Raw genomic sequence first — 13,857 nt, forward strand, 5'->3', positions numbered from 1 at the left:
ACTTACTGTCTGTATCTCTTTGGCCTTTTATTTCTTTAAAATAGTAATTGGTGTAGGCTTTACTTTATCACACATATCTTCAAACAGTATTATAATGGTCCATGTATAATATAGAAACCTCACAACAGTAGCTCTCCATTCCCTCTCCCATCTGTTATGCTGTCACTATCATACATTCTACTTCTCTGTGATTACAAACTCTGTGATACATTGTTGTTGTTGTTTTAAACAATCATATTTTCAAGAAATTAAAACTAACAAAAAAATTCTCTTACAATTACCCACATTTCTACTTTTCTGGCAGTTTTCATTTCTTTATATAGGTCTGATGTCATTTTCCTTTCTCTTGAATAACTTTTAACATTTCTTAATAGTCTAGGTCTGCTATTAGTGAATTTTCTTAGATTTTTTTTTTTTGGTCTGAAGATGTCTTCCTTTGACTTTCATTTGTGAACGATATTTTTATTGGTTATGGAATTCTAGGTTGTCATTTTTGTTTCTTTTGGCATTTTATTGATGTTCTGTTGTCTTATGGTTTGCATTGTTGTTTATGAGAAACCTGTAGTCATTTTATATGTTTCACTTGTCTGTAATATGTCTCCCCATATTTGGTAGCTCATAAAGTTTATCTTTGTTTTGAAATATTTTGCTCTAATGTGCCTAGTTATGGGTTTCTCTGGATTTTTTCCTGTTTGTAGTTTGCTAAATTGGATCTCTTAGTTCATGTTTAGAAAATTGGTTTTAGTTCATGTTTTAGTTCATGTTTAGAAAATTCAGTCACTATCACTTGGATATTTCCTTCCCTCCCCCAGTCTCTCCCCATCTTTTCTGTATGGCATTCCAATTACAGGTATGTAAGACCATTTGATATTGTCCCACAGTTTTTTTGGACTCTATTACAGTTATAGTTTTTCTATAAGATATTTTTAGCTTGGATTGATGAAGATATTTAACTTGGATATAACTATTGAACAAATATTTCCTTCCATTGTTTGAACTGCTGTTAATTCTGTTCAGTAGGTTATTTTAGATGTTGCATTTTTCCTTCTAGGAATCCCATTTGTTGCCTTTTGTTGTTGAGAGTTTTCAAATCTGTCTTATAACTCGCCACCCATTATATCTATCTTCTTTTCCTGTAGAAAAAGAGGATTTTTTTTCTTCTTCGGCATATTTGTCATAGTCAATTTTTAAAGTTTTTATCACCTGATTGAATATCTGGTTCATTTGTGGATCTCTTTCTTTTGACTTTTTTCTCCTGACTGTGGGTCACATTTTTGTGCTTCTTCCTCTATAGTAATTTTTTATTGTATAGTAGATGGTGCGGATGATACATTGTAGAGGTGCTGGATTCTTATTTCTTCTTCTGAAGAGTGTTGACCTTGGTTCTAGCAGGCAGTAAATTATTAGCTTGTTGCATTGTTCATGTTGAGCCTTAGTTTTATACTTTGTTAGGGCAGGTCTATTTCAGTTGTGTACTAGGGAACATTTCTGATTCCTGGGATGGGATCCTTACTCCTAAAATAGGGTACATACAGGTTTTTAGTGGAAAGTCTGAAATGTTTATTGAGCCTCTTTAATTTACAGAGTTAAACTTCAAGCTCCCTGGGATGACATTCTTGAAAACTCTACATAGCTCCTTCCAATTTCCATTTTCCCCTTGCTAGGCTCCTTGTATTTCCCCTGTACTTGTGCAGTTCAGCAGTCAACCAGAGATTTGAGGGGAGTGCACTTGCAGATTTTGGACTCCCTCCTTTTTATAATTTTCTTCTTCAATTTTCAGCTGATACACCTGCCCTTATTTCCAACTTCTCAACCCATCCTGAGGTCTGTCTTCTTTGTGCAGCAGTGACTGGGGTATGCCTTCAGAAAGACCTAGAAAATGTGCATCTCACTTTACATGGTTTCCTACTCCCAAGAGTCTCATTCCCTCCAGTGCCCATTGGACTTTGGTTGCACTCCACTGACTTGGAAGAATAGATTATAAATGTTATTAGCAGGTGACATAAGTTACTCTGCCATTACTGGGAGCTAAAACTGCATAATGTATTGTGGTTTTTTCATGTGACTTTTTTTTTTTTTTAAAGATTTTATCTATTTGACAGAGAGCAATCACAAGTAGGCAGAGAGGGAGAGAGAGAGAGCGAGAGAGCGAGGAGGAAGCAGGCTCCCTGCCTAGCAGAGAGCCCGATGTGGCACTCGATCCCAGGACCCTGAGATCATGACCTGAGCTGAAGGCAGAGGTTTAACCCACTGAGCCACCCAGGCAGCCCATGTGACATTTTAATGTGAAATTTAAGTTACCAAATACTTAACATAAACACCTATAATAACTTTATTCCATTTTGTGAGTGACTCTGCCATAGTTTACATGATTTCCTATTTTTTGGAAATCAAGTATTTGAATGTTGTAAGTAATGCTGGACTCTCATTGTATGAAGAGAATAAGAAACGTATATGTTTTCAGGGTTTGGAATCAGGTTTCTCACAAATTTACTTAATATGGTTGTATCTTGGTGAAGGTCTAATGATCATAAAATCTTTAGTTTCTTTGGTAAATTATATTTATCTTTTGAAATGTGCCTGCATCCTATTTTAGTAAAAGTTTTTTTGCTTTAATGAATTATAATTAAAATTTTAAATTTAATTTAAAACAATTTTAATTAGTTGTTTTAAATTATTGCTATTGTCTTTGTTTTCCTTCAGCAAAAAAAAGAAAATATTCGTTCTTTAACTATGTCTGGCCATGTTGGTTTTGAGAGTTTGCCCGATCAGCTGGTCAATAGATCCATTCAGCAAGGCTTCTGTTTTAATATTCTCTGTGTGGGTAAGTGGCAAGCTCTTCCTCTAAATTATTCCTTTATATTCCTTGTGTTCTCTTCACTCTTGGAAGCAGTATGATGCTCATGTTACTAATTTGAGATCATGATTGCAGATTTTTTCAGTTACTTAAATCCTATCAATTTTTTCTTTGCTGTACTGCTTTAAACATTTTTGTTCTTTAAACATTTCAGTGCTTTCTTCAGAGTCCTGAGTAACTTAGCATATATACTCACTTTTATGTTCTGCTAATGACTCAGTGGACCAGCCTTAACTTGTATGTCTTTCATAGACAACACAGTCTTTGGAATGTTTGAAATATTTGGGATCCTTGAAACCAGTCTAAGAGTTCTTTTTTTTTTCTCATTTGTCCTCTACACCTGTGACAGTGTACCTTTGTTTCTTTCAGGGGAGACTGGAATTGGAAAATCAACTCTGATTGACACATTGTTTAATACTAATTTTGAAGACCATGAATCCTCACATTTTTACCCACATGTTAAACTTAAAGCTCAGACATATGAACTCCATGAAAGTAATGTTCAATTGAAATTGACCATTGTGAATACAGTGGGATTTGGTGACCAAATAAACAAAGAAGAGAGGTACATGTTTTCTTATTGTAATTGTCTTATTTCAAGACATTTGTCTTCTCTCAATAGGCATGATTTGGTTTTCTACTATGGAAATTCATACCGTTTCCTCCCAGACTTTAATTTTTTTAAATAAATCAGCAATGTTTTATTCTTAACAAATTGACATTTTTCTACCCAGTTGTCTTAATTCTTTTTAGCATAATTTGACTCAAATTATTAAAATGTGTACTTGGGCAAAAATTGTTTTAATTATTTCCTCATATTCCAGTTTGGTGTATAATAAGTGATTTGTACTAATTTTGAGGCAGGACTTACTTTGTTGAAGGGAAAAAAAAGTAAGACCTACAATGGCAAATATATAATGGCCAAATCCATGGTGCATGAATTTTTCTGTGTGTAAAATTCTAAGCAAATCAGCCAGGTCCACTATTAAGCATTGCAGGAAAAGTTTGATAGTTGAAATTATTATTTATATTTGTATTATGTCATTCTTTCTTCTATGGTATTATAAAGTGATTATAGATTGTGTATGAAATTCAAAATATGAAACAGGGAAATAGGTTGGGGTTAAGCAAGAACTTTTTTCTTTTTGAAATGCATATGTTTTCATTGTTAGAGGTGTATTTCTAATTTTCTAAAGTTTGATTTACAGGGGAAATAGTTTGCATAATTGATTCCCTTTATGTGACTTAACGTGAGCCTTTCAGCACATTTATGTGGACTTTCCAGAAGATGCAGATTAGTGGTAGTCAAAGGCCTATGACAAGTTGCTTTAAATCTTCATAATTTCAGGGCACCTGGGTGGCTCAGTGGGTTAAGCCTCTGCCTTCAGCTCAGGTCATGATCTCAGGGTCCTGGGATCGAGCCCCGCATCGGACTCTCTGCTCAGCGGGGAGCCTGCTTCCCTCCTCTCTCTGCCTGCCTCTCTGCCTACTTGTGATCTCTGTCAAATAAATAAATAAAATCTTAAAAAATCTTCATAATTTATTTTTTATAGTTTTCTATATAGAGCTCTTATACATCTTTACTTAAATTTATTCTTAGATATTTGGCATATTTGATGCTCTCATAGATGATATCTTTTAGAAATATTTCATTTTCTATTTGGTGTTTAGAAATATAATTGATTTTGCATACAGTGACTTTTGTAAATTCTCTGATTAATTCCAAAAATTCATCTCTAAATTTGTGTAGATTTTCTATGTACGTATAATAGTATAATCTACAAATAGTAACATTTATATATTTTTTTAGTTCTTCTGTTTCTTTTAAAAAGTTTTGTTGATGTATAATTTACACAGAATAAATAAAATGCGTTTTTTTTTAAAGTGTACAACTCAGTTAATTTTGACAAATACATAGTTTTCTAACTACTACCATGATTATAACATAGGAAATATCCATGGTCTGAGGTTCTTTCCTCACATGTATGTGCAGATTTAGTGCTTCACCACGGACTGGAGGAAACTGCTGTCTATCTAGATTATTAGTACTTTTGTTGGTGCAGGGCCTTCTATTCAGTGTCCTTACCTACCAGTTCTAGTTGCCTTGGCCTTCTTGACCTTCTGTTTCTGTCTCTTCAACTCAGTGAGTCCACTGGGCTCTGTGCTTTCTTGTGCTGTGCTCTGGAAACTTGTCTTCAGGCAGTAAGCTGGGAGAATCATAAAGCTTTTCTCATTTATTTCCCTTCTCAATGAACACAATTTTACACTGCCTGTTGTCAGATGTCTGAAAGACTTTTTTGTGTATTTTATCAAGTTTGTAGTTGTTCAGAGTGGGAGAATAAATGTAGTCCTGGTTACTTCATCATGGCTGAAGACAGTTTTAATTTTTCTTTCTTCCATTTTTAAAACCCGACTGTACTGGGTAGGACTTACAGTATTATGTTGGATAATCAGTGGTATTAGTGGGTATCTTTGCCATGTCCTGATGCAAAGGGAAAACTTTATTTTTTACCATTTATTATGCTTGCTTCCTTTTTTTAAAAAAAGTTGGAATAAGGAAGTTCCATTGTATTACTAGTGAGAGGTTTTTTTTATTATTATGAGTAAATATTACCAGACATTTTTTGTTTTTGCATTCTGTAGAGAAGATTATACATTTTCTTTAACCTTTAACAAGATGAATTTTAGTAACTGACTTTTCATTGGTTAATTAGCCTTGAAATCTTGAATACCATTTTGTATAAAGAATACAAAATTAGAGTTATTTTTCTCTGAAGTGATTGGTGGAACTCACTAATAAAACCATCTCAGTCTGGAGTTTTCTGAGATTTTTAATTAATAACTAATTTTCTTTAATGATTATAGGCCAATTGAGAGTAGTTTCTCGAGATAGTTGTAATCTTTTTTTTTTTTTTTTTTTAAAGATGTTATTTATTTATTTGAGAGAGAGTGAGAAAGCATGACAGGGGAGAAGGTCAGACTCCCCATGGAGCCGGGAGCCCAATGCAGGACTCAATCTCAGGACTCCGGGATCACGACCCGAGCCAAAGGCAGTCGCCCAACCAACTGAGCCACCCAGGTGCCCCTCGAGACAGTTGTAATCTTAACAGTGTTCCAAGAATCTGTCCATTTCATCCAAATTTCCGAAGATATTTATTTAAAATATTTGATAATATATTCCTCATATCATTTTATTGTTTACATCATCTGTGATGCTATCTTCATTTCCTTTTCTGTTTCTGGTTATTTGTGCTGTTTTCTTTTCCCTTTGATCAGTCTCAACAAAGCTTTGTTCGTTTATTTGGTTTTTTGTTGTTGTTGTTTTATGTAGAATTTTTTAAAAAAAATTTATTTTATTAACATAATGTATTATTAGCCCCAGGGGTACAGGTCTGTGAATCTCCAGGTCGTCTATTTGGTATTTTTTTTTGTTTTGTTTTGTTTTTTTTTGGCTTTTTCTTCTCAATTTTATATTGTTTTTTCCCTACTTATTTCTGCTCTTATACCTATAATTGCCTTTCTGTGGGTTTTGATCTAATTTGCTCTAATTTCTCATTGATTCTCAGCTTTATGCTCTTAAGATTAAAAATTATTTACTGATTTTTTTTTCCTTTGATTCTCATTCATTATGGTTTTTTTCTTTTATGCTTGGTTATTTTTTTATTGTAGATTTCATGGTGTTTGGAAAAGTTTTTGCAGAGCTACTTTGAGGTCTAAGATGAAGTTGTCTTCCTTTAAACAGATTTGGATATGTTTATGTTTGGCCCCTATTGGCTTTAATACTCTGAGGATCCTTAAACTCATTTTATGACTCAGGGTTCTCAGCATCAAAGAGGCACTGCTAACCTGGGCTTCGAATATGTGTGAGAGCAGACACTGTGATTTCAAGTTCTCAAGGGCTTTTTTTTCCCCCTTTCTTTTTATTTTCCCTGATTCATTTAGTGCCAGGGCAACCTTTCCTACAGAAACTTGGGGAGAGGGAAGGAATTGTAGGATAATTTCTAGTTCATTCTTACCCTGAAGGTGTGGCTTTTAGGACCTCCATTCAGTGTGGGGAGGCAATTTCTTAATAGACTCCTACCTGTATGGTCCCTGGACTTTGATTTTTTCCTTCTTGTTCTGTGAGTCCTTTAGAAGTGAGGCTCAGGAGCTAGATTGACAAGTGGCCTCAGGACAAAACTAGCTCTGATGCTTTTAGTGCAGCGGTTAGTAAACTCTTTCTGTAAAGTGCTAGATAGTAAATATTTCAGACTTTGTGGGACTTACGATCTCTGTCCAAACTACTCAAAGCAGCCATAGGCAATACATACACCAGTGAACAGGGCTATGTGATACAGGCATCATCTGGACTTGGCCCATTTACTGACCCCTTCTCTAGTCTTCTGCTCACCTCTCTCAGGCTCCACTGTCTCTTCAATTTTGACCTGGTTAATTCCTTTCACTTTGGAAGTTTTTAAGGAGGTGATTTTTATATTTTAAGCCATTGTCTTTTGTTTCATTGGAAGACTGAGTATGCAGTGTATTAGAATTGGAAACCTAGGGCAAATTACTGTGGAAGAACTTCTAATGGTATGCTGTTTATTTAGCAGAAGATGTTTTGGTCTTCATTTATGACAAGTGTAATGCAGCACAGTCATGTAGAGGACTGTTTATGGCTATTAGGTCATAAAATAGGTCATGTTACTGATCTCCTTCGGGTCATTAATAAATGCTTCTTTGGATTTTTCTTATGTTAAATATGTACTTACAGATTGTTTTACTATTTTATCATTTTGGGGAGGGAATCATGTTGGATCACATTTAGACAAGTTTCCCAAGGATAGTGTTCCTGATAATGAATACTCGTGCTCCTAATACTCTCTCTGATAATGTTCAAAGTATAGGCTAGGTATTGTAGAGAACACAGAAGCATAAGATAACTGTCTCTGTTCTCACATTTGTTTACCATCTGCATGGGAAGAACAGGGTATTCTGCGAGATTAAAAGAGGTGATGATCCTTAAGGACTAGAAGGATCAGGCAACTTTATGGAAGAAGTCAGTTCTGTGCACATTTATTGAGTCCCTAGGCTTCTCAAAGTACATCTCCATTTGGGCTACAAAGATAATTATAAAGGTGTTCAGGGAATTTGACAGAGGAACTATTTGCTATTATTTTTACTTGGAAAGTCAGGTTTACTTAAGAAGAGTAGGAAGTTGAATTGTATAGATAATTTTTAGTATATCAGAATGAAGTGGAACATTCACAAAATAAGATGAATGCCCATGTCCATGCAGTGTGGTATGATTTGCATCTTGAAGGATGAGTAGAATGAAATAGCTAGAGGGAAAAAGGCATACCAGGAAGAGAAGTGATCTAAGCAAGGACTCAGCATAAAGTGTGTGTGCCTTTCCTTTATTAGTAATTAAAGATAAAATCATGCCTGCATTACTGGTTATTTTCATTTGATGTACGTCTTTCCTCCTTTCTTTGTTGCTGTTCTTCATGCCTTATGAATCTGATTTAAAAAGCAAGAAGTCATAGAATTTGACTTAAATGTCTTTTAGGTTATTAATACTCATGCCTTTTCTCAGTTGAATAATATGTTCAGTTTGGTTGTAGTTAAGTGCCTGGCCTCATTCAGCACTCTGGCAAGTGCCTATGGGATGGGAGCCCTTATCAGAAAGGGGTGCAGTGTGTGAATGAATGTGAGAATGAGTCCATGTACCTTCATTCAGTTTCTATAAAGCAGTTTAAAGCACAGGTTGTACTGATGGTTTTAAAGTTCTACCTTTGTACATGCATATTCTGTGCAATTTGTTTTATTATTAAAGTTCTCTGTTTAGCAAAGATGGTAACTATTTATTAATTGGTAAAAGTATAGATCTCACACCTTAGAATTACGTAAATATCTTACTTAGGTAATATGGATATGCTGTATTAAATACTTGAATATTTATTTTTGCAGCTACCAACCAATAGTTGACTACATAGATGCTCAGTTTGAGGCCTATCTCCAAGAGGAGCTGAAGATCAAGCGCTCTCTCTTTAGTTACCATGATTCTCGCATCCACGTGTGTCTCTACTTCATCTCCCCGACAGGTCACTCTCTGAAGACACTAGATCTCTTAACAATGAAGAGCCTTGACAGCAAGGTGGGCTTGGAAAAGGACTCAATTTGTCATGCTTTAATATTTATTTTGAACTTTTAAAATATCTTTATTTTATATATATATATATATATATATATATATATATACACACACACATATATATTTTATCTTTTATTATGTGCATTTTTAGAACATTTGATAAGTTTCAATGTTAGGTTATTTCCCAGAGAAATTCAGTTTGGAAGATGAGCTGCAAAGAAAATACATTAACATAAAATTTTAGTCCTTTTTTTAAGTGATTAAATTGCATGCCAGAATTTATTTGACACTAATTTTATTTTATGATGCTACTAAATGAGGAGAAGTTCATTGACAAAGATTAAGGTCTAATGTTTCATCATGTGTTATAATAAATTATGTTTTAATTTGAACCATCTAAAAACCTGCTTTTGAATTTCTGAGCCAAAGAGTGATATATAAATTCAGGGAGCTATAAAAAATAATATCTACAAATTAACTTACTTGGTGTTTTTTTTTTTTTAAATCCATGTTAAAGGTGGTTGAAGATTGCTATCTGTACTGAAAAAACTAGTTTTCCTATAACCTCTGATGGTGTGAGAAATGCAGCTTTCATTATACTGGCTAATGATTTTTTGAGAAAGGATTCAAGAAAAAGGGCATTCTGGCCAGTAATATTTTCTATATAAAAATCAGTATGGAAAAGCATAAAGCTGCCAGTGAAGTTGTGATTGATTGACTTTTGGCTAGTTGCACAGTTCCCTGGCTTTAGCAAAAACCTGATGAAGTTTATATGGTAGTTTACTTATCTGATCAGATGTCATAACCATTTATCCAGTATTTTCATAGTTGAGTCTAATTATATAGAAACTCTTAAAATCAACATAAAACCAAGAATGTGCGAATTTTTCTTAGCTAGAGAGAAGCAACATGATGTAATCTGTATAAACAACATAGAATTTGGTGTCATTGGAGGCTGGTTTTAAATCCTGGCTGTGTCACTTAATAGCTTTGTGTTCTTTGATAAGTTTCTATAGCCTCCTGAGCTTCAGTTTCCTCACATCTAAAATAAAAATTTAAGGAGAATAATACCCTACTTCAGGGGGCAGATGTGAGTGTTAATTAAATTGATAGCTTGTCTTTTGTTCCTAAAAGCAGAATACTCCTCTGCTTGAAATGAAAGTTACCTTATGCAAACAGTGACAGGTTACCATCAGTGTGAAACATCTTTTTCCCTGCTCCTAATATACAAATAAACATATGTACAGCTTTCAGTGTAGCTTTCAGTCTGTGATGTACCCTGCCAGCCTAATTATAGTGATATTCTTGGCTAGGAATGCCTGAGGTACTCCCCAACTATACACTATTCATAGCAAGCCCCACAGACATTATCCCCAGGGCCAGTGTCATGACTGGGCCAACCCTTGTGGCTCTTACTATGATCTCGGGATACACTTCAGCCAGATAACCATCAGGAAACTTTGAAGGACAAGGTCTGTTTCAGGTCCTAGAGGGTACCTGGCATGCTGGAAGGCCACACAATGAGGTTGAATGTGATCCTGGGCTCTGCCTTTATTTTATTAGGGTTGAGCGTCGGGTGTCTCAGATTTCATAAGTTCATTCTTTATTGGCAAATTTAAAACATAAGAGTGGGATTAGGGCATGCTCAAGTGGTCAGTTATCCAGGTCACCCAGGTTTTTTAAAAGGAAAATGTTATGGGTGGAGGTGGCTTTGTGCCTTATCCGGTTTTGCTAGTAGCTGTGTCATACAGCTGGCAATATGTTTATTCGACATGGATGTCTTTGAAATGAGCACCTTGACAATCAAAGCTTAATGTCTGACACTTATATTACAGAGTGCTTTTGCTATCTACTGTGGAAGTAATTATAAGATGTTAACTTGGCATAATTTATTGACAGTCTAAGTATATAATATTGAATCCAAAAACTTGGCATCAAATTTGTATGCACTTTAACTAATTTAGCATGAAAGCTGTTTACCCACTATTGCTGGTGAGTTTTCATGGGTAGATGAGAAAATCTTTATTTCCTCTGGAGCATATTTATGAGACTAATAAATTGAATATACACAGTAAGTGTGGAATTGTAGAAGAGCAAGAAATTTAAGAATAGAATTGATTTTTACTTTTCATTCTGAAAATTACATTGATACCTCACTCTCTTGATACTAGTTAGCCTGAAACTAACTAAATAACCAAAAAACAAAAAATCCTACAAACCCTAGATTTGTGGAGACCTCAATCTTTTATGGGACTAATGTTGCAAAGATAGTCTTCATGACCCCAGAGTTTTTCCTTTCTGGCCAGTGATAGGACTTTAAGCCTGAGAATGTCATGAACACTTTCAATTGGTATTCATAAAATTTCCTTTCTTCAACATCTAGGTAGGAGTCTCTCACAACAGAGTACAGATTAGATGGATTCACTGGGAAGGGGAGCTGCCAAAATGAGAGGAAGAAGGAGAAACTCGCCTGCTTCATAGTTTTGCAGAAGGATCAGTTACCCTGATTATTAATGCTTAGATTATTAAGAAATAAAAAATACTTAGTGAATTCAGCAGGTGATCTCAGCTTCCTGCTTACATTTTGTATGTGACAGAATTATAAGAGACTTTGAGAAAGAGAAGAAAATGTAAGATTTCTAACCCTGAATTCAGATGTAAGATTAATCTTGTAAGAATTCTGCTTTTTAAAAGCAGTTACTATTAAGGCCAGCATCTATAGAAGTGATTTGTGTAGGGGAATATGGTGACAGTGACAGTCAGCGATTATCTAGGTTAGGAGTTGGCAAGCTTTTTCTGTAAAGAACCAGGGAGTAAATATAAATACTTAAGGCTTTACAGGCCATATGGTCTCTAAGGTAACTGGTTATCTCTGCTGTTGGAGAATGAAAGTGGCTATGGATAATATGGAAATGAGTGGGCCTAGCTGTGCTCTAGTAAATCTTAATTTATATCAACAGACAATGAACTGTACCATAGTTTGTTCATTCCCAGATCTAGGTTAGGGAAGTTAGTCAGAGACTGAGTGGTTTTGAATGAAAAACTACAGAATTAAAAAAATAAATCTCCAATTACGATATTTGTTTTTATTGTTGATAGGTGAACATTATACCAGTGATTGCCAAAGCAGATGCAATTTCTAAAGCTGAATTACAGAAGTTTAAGATCAAGCTCATGAGTGAATTGGTTAGCAGCGGTGTCCAGATATATCAGTTTCCAACAGACGATGAAACTATTGCTAAAATCAATGCTTCAATGAATGTAAGCTCCTAGTTGAATGTTAATTTTATTTACATGTGAAAAGCCTAATTTATTTTTATTATTTTTTTTGAAAAGGCTAATTTATAAGTGACATTTCTGCTAACACACTTTCACTTGTGTCTTCCAAAAAGACTTCACACAAGGTGAATTTTCAATAAGTTCAATATAGGAAAATGTTTTATTTTCTAGAGTTGGAAAAAATATATGAGAATATATTTACTTTCACCTAAATAAAATGATACATTGGCAAGGCTGGGATTTTCCTTTTGTGGCACTATGTTTACTAATTGCCTTAGAAAGATGCCTTTTGTCCTATCTTTAAAAAACATGTGAAGTCTTTCTATTCTCCTTTGGAATGCTTGGGAACTTTAAAATCTTTAAGGACATATTTCTGATCTGGTATTTAAGCTCATCCTCCCTTACAGCATCGCATGTACATATTAAACATTCACATAACTTTTCTTTTCTTTTTTTTAAAGACTTTATTTATTTATTTGAGAGAGAGAGAGAGAATGAGAGAGAGCATGAGAGAGGTCAGCTGGAGAAGCGGACTCCCTGCCAAGCAGGGAGCCCGATGTTGGACTCGATTCTGGAACTCCAGGATCATGACCTGAGCCAAAGGCAGTCGCTTAACCAACTGAGCCACCCAGGTGCCCCAACATTCACATAACTTTTCATCTAATATGACTAAAGATGGCTAAGTTCTTTGTGATACTTTCTTCAGGCTACTAAATTTCTTAAATATCTGGTTATATTTTGAAGGGTCATTGGTTTTAACTGAACCATATGTTCTTGTGGGAGATATTAACCTCCCTGAGAGTGTTAACTTACCTACAAAATTGGGTTAATACCTGCAGTTGGGTTGTTGTGAGGATTTAGTCTTTGTTCAGTGCCTAACTGACATTCAGTAACTGTTCATGCCATTTCTCCTTTTCCTTTTCTGATTTTTCATTAAGATACTTTAAATATATAAAAAACTGACTAATGTAAATGAAGTGATCTCAATACCCATGTGTTATATTGTCTTTAAATATAATTTTATTTTTTGTGCCCATTTGGAATAATTTTTCAGAAAAACACAATTAAGACACGTATCAGTTATTAAAAATTAAACATAATACTTAATACTTAAACATTAGACCTTTCTCCTGTATTAATTCTCACCTTCAGACAGACCAGTCTACTCTACTACTGTTCTCTAAATCTAGCTATAATGTATTTATTCAAAATCTTCTCCTTAAGTTAGTTCTTACTCTCCTTGGTCCATTTTTGGTTTGGGTTATATCTTCCTGCTCACAGTGATTCCTCATTCCTCTAAGTTTATGTAACATTTTAGTACCTTTTGTACTAGTTTGGGACTTAACTACCATTTTGTATTAGTACCATGTATCTGTGCACACATTAAACATAGATATATATTTTAGTTATTCATTTGGTGTGTGTAAGTGTGTGTACGTGTGTGATTTCCTCAACATTGTCTTTGTCTTTTAGGGCAAAGATAATATTGAGGGAAATGATACCTATACTAGAATTTTTTTTTTTCCTATAGCATGATACCTTGCATGTGGGGAATGCTCAGTGATTAATTTTCTTTATGGGGCCTGAAATT

General features: G+C 34.5%; 1 protein-coding gene across 2 annotated transcripts in view; it reads left to right on the forward strand.

Moving 5' to 3' along the window:
• The window catches only part of LOC111155895 (septin 10), a 69,875-nt gene that overhangs the window by 35,139 nt on the left and 20,879 nt on the right, over positions 1 to 13,857 (forward strand). For both annotated transcript variants that reach the window (XM_022516354.1, XM_022516353.1), the window contains exons 3-6: positions 2,704 to 2,824; positions 3,227 to 3,422; positions 8,804 to 8,990; positions 12,087 to 12,248. In XM_022516354.1, coding sequence (XP_022372062.1) covers positions 2,704 to 2,824; positions 3,227 to 3,422; positions 8,804 to 8,990; positions 12,087 to 12,248 — 666 coding nt within the window. The remainder of the gene's footprint in view (positions 1 to 2,703; positions 2,825 to 3,226; positions 3,423 to 8,803; positions 8,991 to 12,086; positions 12,249 to 13,857) is intronic.

Source organism: Enhydra lutris, unplaced genomic scaffold (genome assembly GCF_002288905.1).
Source record: "Enhydra lutris kenyoni isolate GAN:26980312 unplaced genomic scaffold, ASM228890v2 scaffoldscaffold44, whole genome shotgun sequence".
Lineage (NCBI taxonomy): Eukaryota > Metazoa > Chordata > Mammalia > Carnivora > Mustelidae > Enhydra > Enhydra lutris.